The 23,962-nt window shown below is 33.9% G+C and overlaps 1 protein-coding gene across 1 annotated transcript; it reads left to right on the forward strand.

Moving 5' to 3' along the window:
- Window positions 1-18,449: 18,449 nt before the first annotated feature.
- Window positions 18,450-21,016, forward strand: LOC149153605 (uncharacterized). The gene is made up of 5 exons (XM_089443864.1): window positions 18,450-18,480; window positions 18,687-18,746; window positions 18,823-18,898; window positions 19,080-19,174; window positions 20,278-21,016. The coding sequence occupies exons 1-5, from the start codon at window positions 18,450-18,452 to the stop codon at window positions 20,577-20,579; spliced, it is 564 nt and encodes a 187-aa protein (XP_089299990.1). The 3' UTR covers window positions 20,580-21,016.
- Window positions 21,017-23,962: the final 2,946 nt, after the last annotated feature.

The following is a 23,962-nucleotide window of genomic DNA, read 5'->3' on the forward strand; positions in this document are numbered from 1 at the left end:
AAATCTCTTATTTGACACTCTCATGCACATTTGTTATCTTATACAAATGTGAAGTTTTTGGATGAAGTATCTCTAAAGGGTGTTTAAGAACGATAGATTAAATCCAAGACCAATTGATATCTTATAATATTAATATTAGAAGTGTACACCATAACCTATCCTCCTCATAAAATCAACCTTCACCCCCATTGAGTGCATGGGCTAATATTCTTGAATTGATTAATTCAGGTTAAATGACACATTGTCTTTATGAAGATTCAATGTCAAATTTCTACCATGTTTTCAACTTCCAATAAACCGATCCTTTGATTCTATTGAATCAATAAATTCATAATGTTGACATGCTACTCGGTATAATGGTTCTCTCATTCATTGATCTTAGAGGAGGCTCATAGACGAATCTTCTCATTACAATGAATTAGCTCTTTGCAATTTTTAAAAATTCTTTTGGATTCATTGATATCCATTTTATCCATGTTGGGATGATTTTCTATCCAATAGAGGTAATATCAATCCCTATAGAGGAAAACCTTTTGATTATATCTTCTAAAGAGAAACATTTTTGGCATATATAGATTAGGAAAGCACTTGAAACAGGGTTATGAACTACAAACTTATATACTTCTATCAAATTTCATTAAAATTTTTAGCCCAAGGATGAATTCCAAATAGAAATGAACTAAGGAGAGGTGAAATTATTTTGAATACAAGAAATAGTAAGGGTTCCCATAAACTAGAGAAGCCTCAAGATAAACTTGTGTCTTGTTCTCTTTATTTGTTCACAATCTTGTTAAAATATCCTTCCCCAATTTTTTCCTAGGGATTATAGGCTTAAGAAGACACCAAATAAAGGATGGAAAAACCAAAAGGGCTAAAGGTTAAAGAGATCCCATAAATGAAAATAAGTGACTTAAATGAGGGAAGGAGCTAGTATAATATGGCTAGACTCCATATAAAATTTATCAAACCAATAGAGTGATGTTCCTACCCCAAAAGGACAAATCTAGGTTTATGAAAGGAAAGGGAGAGTCAAGAATCATCAAATTGAGAAATGCATTATATAAGTTGGTGTTGATTCCCCAGAAGCTAGGAAATTTCCCTTATACCAAATCTTTATAGAGGTAGTTGAGCCCTGAACTTGCATAGACAATGTTGGTGGGATGTCCAACGAAAAGTAACATGGATACTGAGGTTGTTATTCCCACCAAAAAAAGGATGTGCTACTACCCAATTCTAACACCTACACACTCCATTATCCCATTAATGAAACACATAATATAATGGGATCCTTAAATATTCACAACCAAAAATAATGAACACATGCTTAAGGTACTACAAAAGATCCTTCAATCTTCCAAACTATGGAAATGCAATGATGAAATATCTGCTCACTCATGAGAGAATAAATGTGCTTTGAAAAAATCAATTTGGACATAGAGCTATGGGATATAAACTGTAATGCGCCTCAATTTTTCAATAGTATTCCAATCTCAAGGTCTGAAGCTATGTTAGATCACTTGTTCCCCACATTGTTGGGGTGTCTTTTGACATGGAAATAAGAGGAATGTGGAAGGAAATTAGAATCATTTTTCATATTAACGATAGTGTTTGTCAAGCTCTTATCCTCCAACATCACAAAACATTCATGGCTTTGAAGACATCCATGGAATCTCTATCAATACTAAACAAGTTTACCCTTTCCTCCTTTGTGAACAATATCCCTTACATGGTGAGTAAGTTTTTTCCTAGTTATAGTAACTTATCATAATCCCAATGCAAAAGTGGGACTATTTTTCCCCCAAGGTCAAGAATTTCTCCCCTCACTCTTGCATCTTTAAGAAAGAATTAAAATATATAAAGTTACTACTTTAAAAGTAGCATTACATATTTTATTAGTTTATTGTAATGAAATTTATAAAATTTATAGGTTTACAAAAATATATAAAAAAATATATGTAGTTGATATTTTTAAAATATGTGTTATGTTTTTTTATTAGTTTTTGGTAATGAAAGTTGTTGAATTGAGGCTTTTGTGATCCATATCAAATTTATGAGAGATTTTTCGGTGTAAATCACATGATATTTCATTTGTCGACGCGTTTCGAACCAACCAGTGTGGTTCATCGTCAGGACAAGTTGAAGAATCAGATCAAGCATTGCATGTTAAATAGTCCGAGCAGAACCTCCAACGGCTATAATTCTTGACCAGGCAACGGCTATATTGACTAACGGCTAAATATGATTGGGGGACAGCTAGACGGACCAGGGGCATAAAAATAAATTAATGTCATAGCTAGTTAGTTATATTATTATTAAATTAAAAATCAAAGGGACATGAATTTTCTTAGGGGTTTAAATATATATAAAAATATTAAATTAATTTTAAATGATTATTAAGTTGATAGTTAGTTATAAAAAGTATTAACTATTTAATAAAAATATATACATATAAATATTAGAATAAGTCAAATGTTAGAAAAATAAGATCTTTGAATATTCAGATTTAATTAATTGTTTATCTAATTGTTAAATTAACCTAGAGGTATTAGCTAATTTAATTGTTTACCTAAAGGTCTTTACTATATATATATATATATATATATATATATATATATATATATTATATATATATATATATATATATATATATATTTATTAAGAAAATCGTTAGTTATAAATAAAAATATATTATTAGATTTAGTCAAGTGGAAGGAAAATAGTATTATGATATAATTAATCGATTATCTTAATTGTTAAATTAACATAAGATTAAAGTGAAAAAAAAAGAGGCCAAAGGATACGGGAAAACAAGAACAAGCCAAAAAACGAGGGAGGGCAGAGAGGGAAGAAAACGACTAGGAAGAGAGTGCTGGGACCCAGCAACTACTAATCTTCCAGCCATCTTCTCTATTGAGATTGCTCGACCTTTTTTCAATCTCAAGGGCTTCCCTAAATTTCCGATGATGGAATTGCGAAACTCTAGCAATCACACTAGCCTCCTCAATACACACATGATGCTTGGTTCTTTCCACATGTTCAGCTAAAGCGGAAGACTTGGTTCTCCTATGTTTAAGGTCGGCTGCATGCTCACTAATCCTTTGATTAATGGAGCGACCAGTCTCACCAATATAGGGGGTCCCACGTGCCTTGAATACAATTGTTGGGTCCTCTTGCCTCCCAATCTATAACACCTCAATCTGCCTCTATCAACGTACATAGCTCCTTTAGGTCATTAATCTTAGGCTCAACACAATCTACCCTCCAATTGTTACTTAGTCCATCAAGGATCTACTTTTCATCATTACGTTGATTTTGCGTATTATCCTTCATCTCAGGACAACCCACCACACAATCCTAATTCTTATTTTTCTTTCATCAATTTGAACAAGGTCTCGCCACCTATTTCTATTTGAAATTTCTGTGTACAATTGCAACCATTATGCCTTAAGCATGTTACACATGGATGTCTCATTGTAAGGGTTTTGAACTTCATATTGTGCATAGAACCAAGCCACTTTGGGACTGAACCTTCATCACGATCTAGGAATAAAGAATATCCCTCACCCAATCAATGCTTGACTGGTCTAGGGCTTGTAGATTTTCTACTACGAGACAACCCATCAGTTAGGCCATTCTCTCCTTGTTTCTTCTCATTCATTGGCCCTATTCATCACGCCACATTGTCATTCACTTATGCCCTAAATTTGCACTCCCATAGAGAAGAATAATAAATTATCATCCAAGTATTATGGTCCTTACAAGGTGTTGTAAAATATTGGTACTATGGCATACAAATTGGAGTTGTATGTATCTTCTCAAGTACACCAAGTTTTCCTTGTTCCATGCTTAAATAAGGTTATCGGTGACAAGCTCCTAGCTCAAACAATATTTCCAGAACTTAATGAAAAAGGAAAAATCACATTTGAGCCTGAAGCAGTCACAGAAACAAGAACCCAATAGCTACATAATCGATTACTTTTAGAGTATCTCATTAAGTGGAAGAACTTACCTATTGAAGATACCATATTGGAGGATGAGAATTTTATACAGAAGCATCCAGAACTGCTCAGGCATTGAGGACAACACTTTTTTGAAGGAGAGGGGCATGTTAGGTCCCTATAATACTAGTGTAGCCCCCTTATTGTTATTGCTAGTGTGGCCCCCTATTGTTATTATTGTGCCCATGTGGCCCCCATATTATTATTGTTGTGTCCTTACATTATTATTGTTATGTGGCTCTAATAATATTGTGACCCCTTAGACTCCTATATATAGCAAGGAGGTCTTATCATTTGTATCATCCAAGAATTGTTCAATCATGTGATGTAAAGGAGGTTGCCCCCTTGAAGAGGCTAATTTTCAATTCATTGATCTATCTTTTCTTCTCTTTTGTGATTGTTGAAAATAACAACAAGAAATGCTAAATATAGAAGTGCTAAAAATAGCATTGCTATAAATAGCATTTCGGGATACATTCCAATTTTAGTTAGTCCCTGAACTAAAATTGAGAATTCAAATTCAAATTTGATCTTAGCAACTATTTGAAAAATAATTAATTAATTCATCTTGAGTTAATTAGTTGGAGAAAATCAAACATGAAGTCTATGTGAAGACATGCAACAATTTTCCCCTTGATTGAGGAAGTTATCCCTTAATTAAGGAGATCAGGATGAGTTGTACTTTGAGTTGTAATTAGTTAGCTTAGTTAACTGAGTTAAGTCCAATTAGATTAGTTCCAACAGTTTGTGGAACTGATTGTGAGTTCAGTTAGTTAATGCATGCATTCATGTAACTAGTGTACTTCAGATAACTGAATATTATCTCATAAATAACTCATGCATGTCAGTTCAGTCAGAGACCCAGTTGATATCAGAGGATGGGACAGTGTACTATCAGTTGCAGGAATATTCCATTGAGGATATCTCTTGCATGAAGAAGGAATTCATTCCTTGAGGATTGCGCAGTTATTTCTGAGTTTGGTGAGTTGTGTGAGAGGTGAATTCACACAGGTGGCAGCCAGAGGACCTAGGGGAAATTGCACAAGGAAATAGGAGGCTTGGAGGACTGAGGGAAGGCATATGTTGTGTTTATTCAGTCTATGAGCAGCATTGAGGGATTGTACTGAGAGCTAGATAGCTTGTGAGCTAAAGCTTTGTGTAATCCGGAGATATTTCCACTTGTATGATAATACAGATAGCGGGGTTTTTAGCTGAGGCTTTCCCCAATGTATTCTTCTGTGTTCATGTGTGATTGATTTCTTATTCTCTGTTATATGTGTTCTATTTGATCTTGCTCAAAATCGATTAAGCTTCCGCATGTTTGTTTGTAGAAGTAGATCAAGTATTTTGCTTTAGTATATTGCATTATTAGGTGATCTACAGTGAGAATTTCTACAGTGATATGGTTTCATAACAAATTGACAGTATTAGAAAGGGCATGTGATCAATGCTTAGAATTCCTTCACGTGAAATGAGTTAAAGCCCACGATGTAGGCATGTATTATGCAAATAACTACAATAATGAAATGATGTGCTCATAAACCTTAAATTAAATTTTATTGCTTTATTCTAGTAAAGTAGTAAACTCTAATCTAATGAAGGTAAAGACAAGTATGCTAAGAAAACATTGAAATGTATTCTATGCAAATAAATACAAGTATTTAAATTTTAATCTAATGAAAATAGGAGAATTTAAGGTAGAAAGTAGTAATCTCTTCTAATGGAAACAAAACTACTATCTATGAAAGCAATAATGATTGTTTGTGAAAACAATAGCAATTGATCGATGAAAGCAGTGAACCTATGCTTTGAATTGTCCATATTAGAAAGGGTGTATGATCAGTGCTTAGAATTATTTCATGTGAAATGAGTTAAAACCCACGATGTAGGCCTGTATTATGCAAATAACTACAAGAATGAAATGACATGTTCATAAACCTTAAATTAAGGCTACAATACTAAAGAATGAATGGGAGGTCAAAGAATGGAAATGAATGTGATATAGAAGGTTGTAAATGCAATTTTTTTTTTTTTAATGTTTTGAATATAATTCATGTTGGGTGTGTGTTATATTCTTTCCATGACTAGTCACACACACATGATGGTTTTTTGCCCATGGTATATTGCAGATTCGGTCAAGGGAAATACGGTTATGTTCTAATCCAGTATTAATGGATTGGGGTTTATGAATTCTTTGGCATGTATATATATGTATTGTAACATTGAAAGGAACATAATGAAAAATCAATATGGTAGTCCCGATTTTGGGATCCATGGGAAAATCTCTGTGTATTTGTTTTGTGTTTCTCGCCATTGTATATTTTCTTTTTTTTAAGAATTCGTTTACAAGTAATTTGTGTATAGGGTTAAAACCTACATTTGGTATCAGAGTTGTTTCGGCTTCAAGGGAACGCCTTTGCTGTTGAGGGTGATTACAGTTGTCTTCTCATCATTCCAAGGTGTTGAGATCACTTTGTCCATAATGATGCTAGCACCATCAAGGACATCATGCACGCAACCTATCTATGCTTTGTCCACATCTCTTGGTCCTATGGTGTCTAGTATGATTTCATATCCTTGCATGTCTACTAGTACTTCCATGCACCAACATAAATGCCCATTGTGAAGGGAAATAACATATATAACACACTCTCAAATTTCGAAGAGAACCAAGTTAATAATGAAGGAGGGAAAGTGGGGGAGCATCAAAACTAAAATCAAAATTTATGAAGCAATCAAGAAACATCGACTCAAAATAGTGGAGGGAATGGCCAAGAAAAAAAACAACTCACAGGATGTGGAAATGCTATATGAGTGTGAAGAACCTATAAATGTCGAAAAGGCAAGGGAAACAAAGCTATAAAAATTATATCTACAATCATTAGTACCGACCTAGGAAAATTACAACCCATTAAAAATTCCAGACAGGGAGGTGGAATTGATCTCAAAAGCATACATTCAATCCTAGAAAGCATTTCCCTAACACTATAAAGGATATAAAATCCATAGATATTCTTCTTTAGGGGTTAAAAATGAAAACAACAAGGAAAACATAAAGGACAATAGAGAAGAGAAAAAAAGAGCCAAAAAATCTACCAAATAATTGATATAGGAGATGTGAGAAAAATTAGTGAACTTTTGTATGATAAATCCAATGACAAATTCCTACCATCCTATCCCCCAAATTTGAAAACAAAAGTGATATCATAGAATATAGGGGGTCAAAATGGTAATTCCAAGCACAAACTCCTCAAGGATAAAATTAGGATTGACACGCCAATAATTACATATGCTTCAAGAAACTTAATGCATGGATGAACAAATCTCCAAAATTTCATTTGTCTAAAAAGTTTGTCAACATATTGCAGTGGATGCTAAGGTAGCATTGGGGGGACTAGCAATCCTATGGGACCCCCCAAGGACATCACTCTTTCATATTTTATAGGTGTTCAAAGAACATTTATATGTAAGTTTCAGAAGGTTAGGTCAGAAAATTTTGGAAATATTACTAATGTTTATGGCCTCAAATTTTAGGGGGACAAATATCTTTTTTTAGAATCTTGCAAAATATGTATGATCAATTGGGGAAGGTTTTCTAGATAATCAAAGGGGACATTGATTTAATAAAATCTTTGTCAAAAAAAAGAAGGGATATGTATGCATATTAGAGGAAGGTTCCTCCAATTTTAAGGATTTTATTTAAAACCTCAAGCTGGTAGATATGGATACCAACAATGTAGTTTATACCTAGAATAATAAAATAGGAGGAAATTCTTAGGTGGATTCTTACCTAGATTGCTTTTTATTGTCAAAATCCCTAGCCTTCACATGCATGTCAATTAAAGCTTCAATTTTTCCAAGTTTTGGATAAGATCATTTGCTTATATGTCTAAGTATTAATTGAAAGTAGTTGAAACAACATACCATTTATATTTGAAGCTTTCTAGGTAAGACATCATTCATTTAAAAACAGTATAGAGAAATTGTGGAATGGAGATTCAGTAACTAGAGGAATTATCATGCAAAACTTCTAGGAGTGTCTGGAGTATGTTAAAAATAGTTTGAAAAATGTAATAAACAAGAATTTTGTAATATCCACAAAACAAAGGAAGAAATATCCAAAGAAATGGAAAAATCTCAGGAACAAATAATGGTGGAAGGGAAATCATAAGAGATGGAAAAAAAAATATAGATTCAAACACTACTAGAAGAAAGACATAACCAGGAGAAAATATTATGGAAACAAAATTACAGATACTAATGGTTAAAAGAAGGAGCAAGAAATACCAAGTTCTTCCATAAATCTATGGTGTATTACAGGCAACATAATAGGATTCCTTGCATCAAAGATCCACGAGGGAACATGTTATAAAATCATCAAGATACAGAAGAAGAAGTAATATCCTTCACAAGAAACTACTCATAGAGCCATTCTTGGATAAAAGACCAATGATAAGGAAAATCACTCGAAACATTCTTTCTTTAGTCACTCATGAACAAATTTGTGTTTGTCTTGGTGAAATATCTCCGGTGGACATTGAGAAAATAGTGATGGGGATGCAAAAGGACAAGTCTCCAACATTGGATGGATTCGCAGGAGATTTTTTTCAAACATGCTAGCCAATCATAGGAAAGGATGTGTGGAAATTAGTTGAGAATGAAAGAAGAACACACTCATTCTATTTGTCTTTGGGTATTTCTTCCTTAACTCTTCTCATTCCTAAAGAAATCAAATGTGAAAACCTATCTTCTTATATACCCATTGCATTATGCATGTCATTTACAAAATATTCTAAAGTCACTGAAAATAAGCTTAAGTTGATGCTTCCTAAGCTCATATCTTTTAAGCAAACATGCCATGTTGAAGGAACATATATCTTATATATTATTTCGATAGCTCATGAACTTATTATATCTTTAAATGCTACCAAAAAAGCTTGAATGCATATTAAGATAGGTTTTTTTTAAGGCCTTTGACCACATAAGCTACCAATATATGTATCATATTCTCACTGCCTTTGGCCTCATAGAGAAATGGATCCATTGGGTTCTTTCTCTTATCTCAAAATATTTCTTCTCAATCCTAATTAATGGAATTCCTTCAACCATTTTCATCTCTTCTAGAGTTATAGGGGATCCTATCTCTCCCTTTTTATTAATAAGTCATAATTAGCAAAGCTTGACAATCGCTTCCATGATTCATTTTATGGGAGACTTGGAGAGAATGTAGTAGGAGAATTTAAGAAAAAAAACTCACAATGTAGAGAAGATGCTTGGGGTAAATTTATCAAAAACATTAGGGAAACTATTTTATCCTACAATTGACCCCCCCAAGATTCAATTTGCAACTACCAGGAAGTCAGAATTCTTCAATCAATAGATATTGCTCCCTCTTTGAAAATTTCCTCTTGAGTTCCCTCTTCCAAAATGCAACATTCCTTCTAACTGGAGTCCCCCTCTTCTTGGAGCAATAAACCTAAACATTGATGGTACCTCTAACGGCAACCCTAGTTTGCCTATCTAAGTATGAGCATTCACAGATGCTATAGAAGTTATACTAAATATTTTTGCAGGATTGATAGGCATAGGCATCAACAAATTTGTAGAGTTATATGTGTTGGAATGTGTTGAAGGTGGATATGTTGATTTTTTGCGGCACTTAATAATTAGGTTTGGGTCTTAGAGTCTCTAACACAAAATCCCTCAAATGCCACAACAAACTACTTTGCACAACAAAATATGCACACATAAGTGAATAAGCTAGTGCACATGACAATTTTTAACTTTTTAAACCCTTATTCGTTATATTATAATCTAGAATACAACAATCATTAGGCTCTCGTACCAGGGATATTGGCCCTTACATACAACCCTAATACAAGGACACAACTAAGGCTTGTTGTCAGTCACTTTGACAACCAATCTACCCTGAACAAGACAACACTTGACCTACTTGCTAATGGTGGCCACACACAACCCTTTCAGTCGACGTGCCCTGAACACAATTGTTGGGTTCTCTTGCCTCCCAATCTATAACACCTGAATATGCCTCTATCAGCGTACATAGCTCCTTTAGGTCACTGATCTGAGGCTCAACTCAATCTACCCTTCAGTTGTTCCTTCATCAAGGATCTAGTTGTCGTCATTACGTTGATTTTTCCTGTTATCCTTCATCTCAGGACAACCCACCACACAATCCTAATTTTATTATTCTTTCATAAATCTGAACAAGGTCTCACCACCTATTTCTATTTGAAATTTTGTGGGTGCAATTGAAACCCTTATGCCTAAAGCATGCCACACATGGATGTCTCATTGTAAGGGTTTTGAAATTCATATTGTGCATAGAACTAAGCCACTTTAGGACTGAACCTTCATCATGATCTAGGAATAAAGGATATCCCTCACCCAATCAATGCTTGATTGATCTAGGGCTTCTAGATTTTCTGCTATGGGACAACCCATCAGTTAGGCCATTCTATCATTGTTTCTTCTCATTCGTTGGCTCTATTCCTCACACCACATTCTCATTCACTTCTGCCCTAAATTCGTACTTCCATATAGATCTTTGGATGCCCTAATATCATATCACAACCATGGAAATTTGGCCTTAGATCTATGGCCTTATCACTAGGTCACGATCTAATTTCTAAGATTCTCAAACCTTTCTTCCATCACAATCTGAGAACATCAAAAACTAGACCTTAGGGAAATGACTTGAGTTTTGTAGCACCACAAAATTAACCCTTCCCATGCCTTAGCCTTTATAGAAAGAGCCTCCTATTCTTGCCTAGATTCACCTTCCTTGAGGACATAATGACATGGAGAACCTTCCCCACAACTATGAGAACCCTTGACCTTCTTTCCAGTCTTGGATCTACCCTTTTATGCTCTCAATCGTCCTCCATTAGGTCGCTATGACTCCTCAGGTAGTTATACCTCTTCCTAGGGCATGATTACACAAGATAAGCCATCCTTTTGATGTGTCTTCTAGTGATCTACCACTTGCTTTCTTATAGTTTCTCTTCGGCAACGTTTAGCCCTCTCTAGGGTCTTCTTCAAGCCTTGCAGACTTGTCCTTTTACAATAATAACCCAAACTAAATTAAGGTAAGGGTTTCTTCCAGTTAATTAAAACCCCATCATGGTTGAATCGGATTACCATAACTCCTTTTAGGGTTCTCCACTTGCTACGACCAATAAATAATAATTATTTTGCTAGATTTCACACCCACACCTTGGGTACAAAACCCTACGCTTGGGGTTCTTCGCCCACAAACCCTTTTTTGGTGAAAACTCACACAAAACCAACTCCTATGGTTGTGGAGTACCTTCCAAGTTACACAATTCAAGAGGATATTCAAAATGGATATAACAATTTATTGATAGAAGGGGATTCAAAAATGATCATAAGCATGGTTAAAAAAATTCAAAATTGATTCCTCCCTTCCAAGTTGTTGAAGTGTTGGATATTGGAGGGAGGACTAGAAAGGATTTACACCACCCTTACGAAAATACTAGCCTCTGCTTTATCTCTTTTGAGAAGATTGGAGAGTATATTCTCTTATAGATAAGAAAAATAGGGAGGTTTGTTGGATGGTGGCTCACTTGATTCACTATGGAACAAAGTCAATTAGTAACCTCTCAAGATGTAGTGTTTGGAATTTGGTACATTGGGTTATATCTTTGAATGACTATGATAAGTGGGCATTCCTCGCTAAGAACTAGTGATAGTTGTCCTCACAATAAGGAAAATAAAAATAAGTCAATTATCAACCAATAAGAAGGACAACCATTAGTTGTTTCTATTTTTGAATGTAATATCACTCGTTACCATTACTCAGGGAAAACCATACCACCTAAGGCCAAACTTTCATTATTACCAGATGTATCTGGGTCGTGGACTATAAATTTGTGTCCTTACATTCTCAGAAGGGGAGCGAAACATTCTTGGAAGGTGAGCTTTCAAGGTTTTGGACTGTAAATACATTTCCTTACATTCTCTGAAGGTGAGCTTTCACTAAGTCAGAAACAATATTAGGTCTTACACTAATCCCAAAAGGTATTTTCAACCTAAGTAGTATTTATAAGAAAGTTAATATCATGTATTTCCACCATCATCAAAGTTAAGGGTAGTGGGATGATATACTTTTAAACAACATTTAACATCAATCCCATAAAGAAAGTAAATACTATCCTTCATTATATTTGACTTTTTATCCATCAAACTTTATGAGTTTGTACCATCTTCATCAAAGCTAGAGTAGGTGGATAATGTGCTTTAACAACATCTAAGCTAGAGTAAGTGGATAACATGCTTTTAACAACATCTAATCTTGATCATATAAATAGAATAAAATAGATACCAGTTTTTATAATTTTATTTTATAAAATATTTTTGCAAATCTAATTTTAGAATTAATTTAAAAATTAACTAAAAACAATTTTAAAATAATAAATTATTTAAAAACTTAAATTGAAATTGAAATTATTAATAAAATTAAATTTAATCTTAAAAAGACATAATAAAAAAACATTATTTTATACCATTAAATGGTTATACCATGAATAATGGTCATTTTCGAAAAAAATTCAAAAAGCAATCATCCTACTTTGCCAACCTGTTTTCGTGCTTAACGGTACTAGGCGAGCCTGTTGCAGAATGGATTTCAAAATTTTTGAAAATCACAAAGTAACGATCGTATTTAAAATTTTCATTGAAACGACATATAATGACTGCAATTCCGTTAAATTGGAATGGAGGTAGAGAAGTGGCCTTTCCCAAGTGAGGATGTGATTGTGGACCACAAGCGAGGAAAAACATTTCAACTTGAGGGGGAAATTCCATTTCTAGGTCCTAGCCAACCAGGGGTGCAGCAGATTCGGGTATGGAGGCCGAGTAATGAGGGAGTAAGCCTCTTTAACAATGATTGTGTCTAATTTTGATCCACCGACCCATACAAGGCAGTCTTCAACATTCGAAAGAATAATCCCAGAGAGCTTTTAATTATTGATATAAGCTGTCCATTCCAGTATTAGATAGGCCGACAGACATATTGCAACTGCATCTTTCCAATGTGTGTAGAAAGGAGTAGACTGCTCTGCATCGGTGATGTCCCAGATCACTTGGAAGCCACTGAAATGAAGAGTAGTAATGAGGGTCAGGGATAAGAGGTGAGAACCTGTCATATCGACCATGGAATCAAATCCGATCTTAGGGGAAGATCTGTAGCCAATAGACCAGTGCATGTATCCAAAGTACCAATGCTTGGAAGTAAGAAGACTGTGCCATGAACAAGAGATTTGGGAGGGAACAAAAGCGCCATTTTGAAGCCAGGAGTTGAAGCTTAGGTGTTGTAAATATTTTTCAGTGATGACACACTGCCAAAAGGCCCTTATGGTGAACTTCCCTCCATAAATTTTTTAACAGCAATGCCGAGTTGAAGGTGTCAATGTCCTTCAGTTTCCATCCACCTAGTTTGACAGGGGGAGAGATCAATTCCATTCTAGCCAGGTGGAATTTTCGAGAGGAAATCGGGCCAGCCCATAGGAATTTGGTCAAAATGGTGTTGATTTTTCGAGTGACAGCCTTCAAAAGTTTATAGATGTGCATCCATAAATTGGTTTTGTCATTGAGGACTAATTTAATGAGAATCAATCGTCCACCCCATGAAATCCACTTGTGTGACCAATGTGATAATTTTGATTCAATTTTTCTAAGGAGCCAGTCCCAATCCATGATCTTGTAGCTCATCAGCTTCAAATTGAATCCAAGGTATGTGAATTCCCTATCCAAGTGTACAACGGTGACAACAAATCAATTTTCTATGTCCGTGGACAAAACTGCCTCCGGGTCACTGGAAATGAGTAGAGATTTAGACTAATTCATGAGAAGCCCGGATCCAGTCTCAAATTCTTGTAGTATCTCGAAAAGGTGGTGCCATTCCAGTGGGTCTTTTTTCCCCAAAGTGAGAAGATCATCCACGAAGTGTAAATGGGTGACGTGGGCTGAGGCAATGATCATACACCCGCTGATTAGCCTGCTGTTGCGAGCAGCAATGAATCTTCTACTAAGACCATCCATGATGGTGATGAAAATGAGAGGAGACAGGGCACATCCCCGACGAAGGCCACAGGAGACCGAAAAGAAGTCAGTGGGAAGGCCATTGATCAATATTGAAAATGAGGTAGATTTTATGCAGGATTGGTTCCAGGCAGTCATTGTGGAGCCAAAGCCAATATTCCGTAGGGTCATCCAAATCAGTTCCCAATCCACGCAGTCAAATTATTTGATCATATTGATTTTCATGAGGCGAGCATCTAAATTGTGGGATTTGATGGAGTGGATACATTCTTGTGCTATAGAAACCGCGTCGTGGATTTGGCAGTGTTTGAGGAAGCCAAATTGTTTAGCTATGACATATGAAGACAAGAAGGGTTTAAGGCGGTTGGCAATAATTTTGGATATAAGTTTGTACGTGATGTTGGACAATGATATAGGGCAGAAATCAGAAAATGAGATAGGCTTATCTATCTTTGAGATTATTGTGATGAAGGTGGCATTGGTGGCAGTAGAAACCCATCCGTAGATTCTAGACTCTTCCACCATATTAGTGAGATCATCTATCATGATGTCTTGAAAGTGTAGGAATATCTTTGTTGTCCATCGATCAGGTCCGAGACTTTTCCCTCTGCCCAAAATTTTCAGAACAATGATGAATTTGTCCTTTGTGACCGAGCATTCCATTTGTTCTAAAGCTTCCTTGTCAGTTGTTGTGGGATAGAAATCACATTGTTCTAGTTGTTTGTTGAAGGGAACCTCATCTCTTGCCTGGTAGATTTCACTTGAAGGGAACCTCATCTACCTTGAATATGACAACACTTGAACTACTTGTTGATGTGGCCACACACAACCCTTTCAGTCCACGTGCCCTGAACACATATGTTGGGCCCTCTTGCCTCCCAATCTACAACACCTCAATCTGCCTCTATCAATGTACGTAGCTCCTTTAGGTCACTAATCTTAGTCTCAACATAATCTTCCCTCTAGTTGTTACTTAGTCCATCAAGGATCTAGTTGTCATCATTACGTTGATTTTGTCTGTCATTCTTCATCTCAGGACAACACATCACACAATCTTAATTCTTATTTTTCTTTCATCAATTTGAAAAAGTTCTCGCCACCTATTTCTCTTTGACTTTTATGTGTAGAATTGCAACCGTTATGCCTGAAGCATGTATCATCTTCTGTGTACAATTGCAACCCTTATGCCTTAAGCATGCCATAAGCTGCCAATATATGTATCATATTTTCATTGCCTTTGGGTTCATAGAGAAATGGATCCACTGGGTTCTTTCTCTTTTCTCAAAAGCTTTCTTCTCGATCCTTATTAATGGATATCGTTCAACTATTTTCATCCCTTCTAGAGGTATAATACAAGGGAATCCTATCTCTCCCTTTTTATTAACAAGTCATAATTAACAAAGCTTGACAATCACTTCCATGATTCATTTTATGGGAGACTTCGAGAGACTGTAGTAGGAAAATTTAAAAAAAAAATCACAATTTAAAGAAGATGCTTGTGGTAAATTTATCAAAAACATTAGGGAAACTATTTTATCCTGCAATTGGCCCCCCCAAGATTCAATCTGCAACTACCAGGAAGTCGTAATTCTTCAATCATTAGATATTGTTCCCTTTTTTCAAATCTCCTCGAGTTCCCTCTTCCAAAATGCAACATTCCTTCTAAATGGAGTCCCCCTCTTCTTGGAGCAATAAAACTAAACTTTGATGGTGCCTCTAAAGGCAACCCTAGTCTGGCTTTCTAAGTATGAACTTTCAAAGATGCTATAGAATTTATGCTAAATATTTTTGCAGGATTGATAGGCATAGACAACAACATCTTTACAGAGCTATATGTGTTGAAATGGGTTGAAGTTGGATATGTTGAGTTTATGCGACACTTGATAATCAGGTTTAGGTCTTATAATCTCTAATACAAACTCACTCAAATTCCACAAAAAACCTCTTTGCACAACAAAATCTACACACATAGGTGAATCAACTAGTGCACATGACAATTTTTAACTTTTTAAACCCTTCATCATGATCTAGGATTAAAGGATATCCCTCACCCAATCAATGCTTGACTGATCTAGGGCTTGTAGATTTTATGTTATGAGATAACCCATCAGTTAGGCCATTCTCTACTTGTTTCTTCTCATTCGTTGGCCCTATTCATCACACTACATTCTCATTCACTTCTACCCTAAATTCACACTTCGATACAAATCTTTGGCTGCCCTAATCTCATATCGCAACCATGGAAAATTAGCCTTAGATCTATGGCCTTATCACTAGGTCATGATCTGATTTGTAAGATTCTCGACCCTTTCTTCCATCACAATTTGAGCGCATCCAAAAGTAGATCTTAGGGAAATGACTTGAGGTTTGTAGCACCACAAAATTAGTCCTTCCTAGGCCTTAGCCTTTACATAGAAAGAGTCTCCTCTTCTTGCGTAGATTCGCCTTCCTTGAGGACATAATGAAATGGAGAACCTTCCCCACAACTATGAGCAACCTCGACCTTTTTCCAGTCTTGGATCTACCCTTTTATGCTCTCACTCATCCTTCATTAGGTCTCTGCGACTCCTGAGGTACTCATATCTCTTCCTAGGGCATGATTACACAAGATAAGCCATCTTTTTTATGTGTCTTCTAGTGATCTACGACTTGGTTTCTTACAGTTTCTCTTGGGCAACATTTAGCCTTCTCTAGGGTCTTCTTCAAGCCTTGCAGACTTTTCCTTTTACAATAATATCCCCAACTAAATTAAGGTAAGGGTTTCTTCCAGTTAATTAAAACACCATCATGGTTGGCTTAGGTTACGATAAATCCTTTTAGGGTTCTCCACTTGCTACGATCAATAAATAATAATTATTTTGCTAGATTTCACCCACACCTTGGGTACAAAACCGTAATGCTTGGGTTTCTTCGCCCACAAACCCTTTTGTGGTGCAAACTCACATAAACCCAACTCCTATGGTTGTGGAGTACCTCCCAAGCTACACAATTCAAGAGGATATTCAAAATGGATAAAACAAATTATTGATAGAAGGGGATTAAAAAATGATCATAAGCATGCTTAAAATAATTCAAAATGGATTCCTCCCTTCCAAGTTGTTGAAGTGTTGGATATTGGAGGGAGGCCTAGAAAGGATTTACACCACCCTTATGAAAATACTAGCCTCTACTGTGTCTCTTATGAGAAGATTGGAGAGTATATTCTCTAATAGATAAGAAAAATAGGGAGGTTTGTTGGACGATGGCTCACTTGATTCACTGTGGAACAAAGTCAATCAGGAACCTCTCAAGACGTAGTGTTTGGAATTTGGTACATTGGGCTATATCTTTGAATGACTATAATAAGTGGGCATTCCTCGCTAAGAACTAGTGATGGTTGTTCTCATAACAAGGAAAAGAAAAAGAAGTCAATTATCAACCAATAACAAGGACAACCATTAGTTGTTGCCATTTTTGAATGCAATCTCACTCATTACCATTACTCAAGGAAAACCATACCACCTAAGGGAAACTTTGATTATTACCAGATGTATCGAGGTTGTGGACTGTAAATTTGTGTCCTTACATTCTCTGAAGGGGAGCGAAAGATTCTTGGAAGGTGAGCTTTCAAGGTTTTGGACTATAAATCTATTTCCTTACATTCTCTTAAGGTGAGCTTTCACTAAGTCAGACAGAGTGTTAGATCTTACATAATCCCAAAAGGTATTTTCAACCTAAGTAGTATTTACAAGAAAGTTAATATATATGTTTCCACCATCATCAAAGTTAAGAGTAGTGGGATCATATACTTTAAAACAACATTTAACTTCAATCCCATAAAGAAAGTAAGTACTACCATTCATTATATTTGACTTTTTATCCATCAAACTTTATGAATTTGTACCATCTTCATCAAAGCTAGAATAGGTGGACAATGTGCTTTAACAACATCTAAGCTAGAGTAAATGGATAACATGATTTTTAACAGCATCTAATCTTGATCATATAAATAGAATAAAATAGATACCATTTTGTATAATTTTCTTTTATAAAATATTTTGGCAAATCTAATTTTAGAATCAATTTAAAAATTAACTTAAAAATAATTTTAAAATAATAAATTATTTAAAAACTTAAATTGAAATTGATATTATTAATAAAATTAAATTTAATATTAAAAATATATAATAAAAAAGCATTATTTTATATCATTAAATGGTTATACCATGAATAATGGTCCTTTTCGAAAAAAATTCAAAAAGCATCCTACTTTGCCAGCCTGTTTTCGTGCTTAACCGTACTAGGCCAGGCTGTTGCGGATGGATTTCAAAATTTTCGAAAATCGCAGGGTAACGGACGGATTTAAAATTTTCACTGAAACAGCATATAATGGCTGCGATTCCATTAAATTGGAATGCAGGTAGAAAAGTGGCCTTTGTTAGTAGAGCGGAGCAGAGCGGCATTTGGGAGTGGAGATTTTTTGTTTGGTGTTTGTTTTTCATACCTGGTGTTAAGCATGGCCATGTGCAGTTTCTTGTTGATCTGTTGTATGCTGTGTTGTGATTTTTTCCATTGTTCTGGTGTTTTTTATTTGTGAGGATTTTTCTTGGGGTTTTGATCTGTGAGAGTTGAAAGGGAGAGGGAGGATATTAAGATATGATGAAATTAGGAGCAGATTGAACCTCAGGTATTCACTCTTTTCTTTTTTTCATGTTTGATTTGTAGATGACAATGTATTTATTCTGTATTAATTCATTCTGCGGGGTACCTGCATTTTATTTCAGGGTGCAGAGTTCCCGGGCTAGAGGAGAAGCAGGGGCAGAGCTTCAGGGCCACAGGTAAATCAATTTAAAAATGAATTTGTGTTTGTTTTTCAGTTTCTTAATTGTTTATAAGGATATAATAAATTCTGCAGGGTCATAATTTCGCAGGGTTTTTAAGGATATAATTCTGCAGGGTCATTCTGTAATAAGTCTGCAGAGTCATTCTGTAATAATTCTGCAGGGTATTTTATTTCAGGGGCAGAGTTCCGGGGCTGGAGGAGTTGCAGGAGAAGAGTTTCCGGGCCAGAGAAAATGCAGCGGCGGGGCTTTTGGGGCGGAGGAAATTTGCCGGTTAGTGACCCGAGCCCTGATCTGTATTTAGGCTTTATATTTGTAGCTGTATTGCAATTCTTTTCGACGTCTAACCCAATCACAAACATCTCATGCTCCTCTCTGTATGTCATCTCAACCCCAATTAACTTCATGAACTCTTTTCGACGTCTAACCCAATCACAAACATCTCATGCTCCTCTCTGTATGTCATCTCAACCCCAATTAATTTCATGAACTATTTGTCCATTGATGCATCATACTTGATGCAGCAGGGGTCGGCGGAGAGACGATCCAGTCGAACCCTTTCTTTAGGTACCGGGGACGGCAATCTGCTTGCCCTCCTTTCTTTCCAGGCGCAAGCAGAACCTCCTTTATTGTTATGCTTTAGCTACCTCCATATATTGATGCAGGTGTTAGCACGGGTGGGTTGAGAGACGATCCCGCCGAACCTGATCTTTTCTGAAGCAAACCACTGTAGCCAACCACTGCCATTGAACCCTTTCTTTTCTGAAGCAAACCCCTAAAGCCATTGATGCTGCTTCTTTAGCAGCTAGACTCGAATCCTTTCTTAGGCATCAGGGATATCCTGAGTGTGGTACTGATCTAGCATTATTGGGAGTTATATTCCCAATAGTTTCTCGAACCCTTTCTCTGATTTCTTCTTTAGGTACCGGGGAGGGCAATGTGCTTGCTATGCTTTAGCTACCTCCTTTCTTTCCAGGCGTAAGCAGAACCTCCATATATTGATGCAGGTGTTAGCAGGGGGTTGAGAGGCGATCCCTTCGAACCCTTCTTTCTTTTCTGAAGCAAACCACTGTAGCAACAGAATATACAACCACTGCCATTGAACCCTTTCTTTTCTGAAGCAAACCACTAAAGCCATTGATGCTGCTTCTCTAGCATCTACACTTGAACCCTAGGTATCAGGGAGTTATATTCCCAATAGTGATCCAGCATTATGGGAGTTATATTCCCAATAGTTTCTCGAACCCTTTCTCTGATTTCTTCTTGGAATAACTCATTATCATTTTTTTAATGTTTATATTCTTGGTCTGACTTTTTGTTATTTAACCTTTCTCTGTTTTCTTTCTGGAATAACTCATTATCATTTTTCAATGTAGGTTTATATTCTTGGTCTGACGTTTTCTCATTTGAGCTTTCTCCGTTTTCTTCACCTCGAATTTCTCATAATCTCTGGAACTGCATCTCTCTCTGTGTCTGTTTGGACCAATTGCACCAATTACTTGCCATTGATGCTGCTGCTCGCTTCTTTAGTCGCTATCGATGCTTCTTTAGTGCTGATGGCGGCTTGGTTTTAAGTTACTCTGGCAATATAAATGGAATTACAGGTTTCCAATGGAAGCTTAAGTCATTTAATAGGACTTTTTTCTCCAGATTTGATAGTGAAATCGTAATATGGTAGTTTCTTTAAAGAGTAACTAGATAAAGAAAGTGCATATAAAATAGTAGTATGGTAATCAATAGCTCTTATTTCACGAAGTTAGGATTGTAAGTCTAGATTGGTAAATCCCAGCAAAAGAACTTATAAATAGGTATGACCATAAATGTATCTATGTTTATGGTACAGAACTTCTTTTCCATCACATCTCTATTACACAAACATCTGAATTATGTCTCCACTATGAATTTCTATAAACGCATCCTGCTTCTCTAGTAGCTACCCTTGCTTCTTTAGTAGCTGGTATTGGGTGAATTGCTTATGAGCTTGGTTTTATATTACTCTGTAGCTGGTATTGGGTGAAGTGCTTATGAGCTTGGTTTTATATTACTCTGGCAATATAAATGGTATTACAGGTTTGCAATGGAAGTTTAAGTCATTTATTAGTACTTTTTTTTCTCCAGAATGGATAGCGAAATCATAATATGGTAATTTCTTTAAAGAGTAACTAGATAAAGAAAGTGAAATATGATAGTTACTCTTTGAAATATGGTAGTTTCTCGAAAGAGTAACTAGATAAAGAAAGTGCATTTCTTATTCCAGAAAGGTAGGGTTGTAAGTCCAGATTGGTATCCTTCATTAATTATTAGTGTAAATTTTAAGTGAATAAATAAATAATAAAGTGAACTTATAAATAGGCATAATCATAAATGTATCTAAGTTTAAATTGAATAAATTTAAATTGATGTTTTTAGTGGCCCCTCAAATCTACACATTTTTCTGTTGGTTAATTATTTCATTTTACACATTTTTCTGTTTGTTAATTATTTCATTCTAGGTGATTTTCCAAATTTATATAACATGTTTATTAAAATGCTTTATTAATATGATTTTTTAAAATGTGTTTCATCAGGAAAATAACAGTTTTTTTGGGTGTGTTATCTAAATTTTAGTTATATAAAATTTAGATAATATGTTTATTAAATTGCCTTATTAATATGATTTTTAGTTTTTTTTGGGTGTGTTTCATGTAGAAAATAACAGTTTTTTTTGGATGTGTTTCATGCAGGAAAATAACAGATGATGTTGATTCAGAAATACAAGGAGGATGAAAACTGATAGATAAATATGTTAGCTTATGATATATAATTTTATTTATTTATCCCTAAATCATGTTTAGGGAAAACCCAAGACTCATATTTAATAAAATCCTTATTCATTTTTGACGGGGAGGGGGTATTCCCTTCCCTAAAGCCCTCATCAAAAACCATGGCCATGGTTATTGGTGAGGATTGTCTTTATTGGTGAGGATTGTTGTGGTTGTTGTTTTATTTTTTTATTTTTTGAATTTTTAAATTTATGCATTGTACTATGTAATGGATGTAGTAATATCAGAAATTAATAATAATAATAATATCGTCAAATATATTGATAAAATTTATTGAAAATGGAAGTTAAAAAAATTAATTAGATTATTTTAGAACTTAATTGTGAATTTAATATATATTTTTATGTTGTTTTGGAAATCACTTTTATAATTACTTGTATTTTTAATATTGTGGTTTTGAATTTATAGTATATGCATTAATTAATTGATATTTTATGATAATGTTATAATTTTTATAAAAATAAAATCATTTTACAAACTTTTTCAATCAACCTACATTTCAAAAATATAAGTGACTAACAATCTCATAATACATTTCAAAACACACACAAATCATAAATTTTTTACCATTTTTATAATTACTTGTATTTTATTATTATGGTTTTAAATTTATAGTATTGGTGAGGATTGTTGTGGTTGTTGTTTTTTTTTTTCTTTTTGAATTTTTAAATTTATGCATTGTATTATGTAATGGATGTACTAATATTGGAAATTAATAATAATAATAATATCTTCAAATATATTGATAAAATTTATTGAAAATAGAAGTTAAAAAAATTAATTAGATTATTTTAAAACTTAATTGTGAATTTTATTATTATGGTTTTAAATTTGTAGTATTGGTGAGGATTGTTGTGGTTGTTGTTTTATTTTTTATTTTTTGAATTTTTAAATTTATGCATTGTATTTTGTAATGGATGTAGTAATATCGGAAATTAATAATAATAATAATATCTTCAAATATATTGATAAAATTGATTGAAAATAGAAGTTAAAAAAATTAATTAGATTATTTTAAAACTTAATTGTGAATTTAATATATATTTTTATGTTTTGGAAATCACTTTTATAATTACTTGTATTTTTAATATTATGGTTTTGAATTTATACTATATGCATTAATTAGTTGATATTTTATGATAATGTTATAATTTTTATAAAAATAAAATCATTTTACAAACTTTTTCAATCAACCTACATTTCAAAAATATAAATGACTAACAATCTCATAATACTTTTGAAAACACTCACAAAAATCATAATTTTTTTTTACCATTTTTATAATTACTTGTATTTTATTATTATGGTTTTAAATTTATAGTATATGGTTTTAAATTTATAGTATGTGTGTTAGTGGTGCGTTAATTAATTGATATTTTATGATAATGCTATAGTTTTTTTAAATAATTAAATTATTTTATAAATGCTTTCAATCAATTTACATTTCAAAAATATAAATGATTAACAATATCACAATACATTTCAAAACACTAACAATAATAATATTTTTTTTACTAGCCTAGTGAAGCACCCTACATTTCAGAATCACATCCAATTTTTCTTCTCTATGTAACACAAAAAAATATCTGTAATTGAAAACAACATTTAAAAATTAATCTTTGATAATTTGAAATAAATATACATTTAAAAAATAATTTATGATGATGGAAGCTTTATTGTTAGTTTGTGTGTTTTTTTGTTTGTTATGATGTGGAAGTTTGAATGTTTGTTTCTGTGATTGTGTTTGTTGTGTATATTATGTGCTTGTTTGTTTGTTTTTGTTGTGTATAATAATTTTACACATATATAATACAATACTTGAAAAAATATATTTCAAATCTTATTTGTAAAAATTAGATGAATTTGTATTTTAAATGTATGTAATTTTTTGTGTAATGTGTTTATTAATTGTAATTTATTTTGATTTACGTTTATGTGCAATAATATCATACATAAATAATATCATATGAAAATGTTTATTTTTGTATTTTAATTTATATTTTGATTCAATTTATAAATTTATAATTACTTGTATTTTAATATTATGGTTTTAAATTTATAGTATGCTTGTTAATACATTTCAGAACACTAATGATAATAACAAATGCTTTATTTAGTCCAATCAAACATCTTACATTTCAATAACACGTCACAAATTTTCCTCTCTATGTAACATAAAAAAAATATGTTTAATTGAAAACAATATTTTAAAAATTAATCTTTGATAATTTGGAATAAA

Source organism: Pinus tabuliformis, chromosome 9, assembly GCF_031772625.1.
Source record: "Pinus tabuliformis cultivar Carrire ecotype Pingquan chromosome 9, CPIR1, whole genome shotgun sequence".
In the NCBI taxonomy this organism is placed as follows: Eukaryota; Viridiplantae; Streptophyta; class Pinopsida; order Pinales; family Pinaceae; genus Pinus; species Pinus tabuliformis.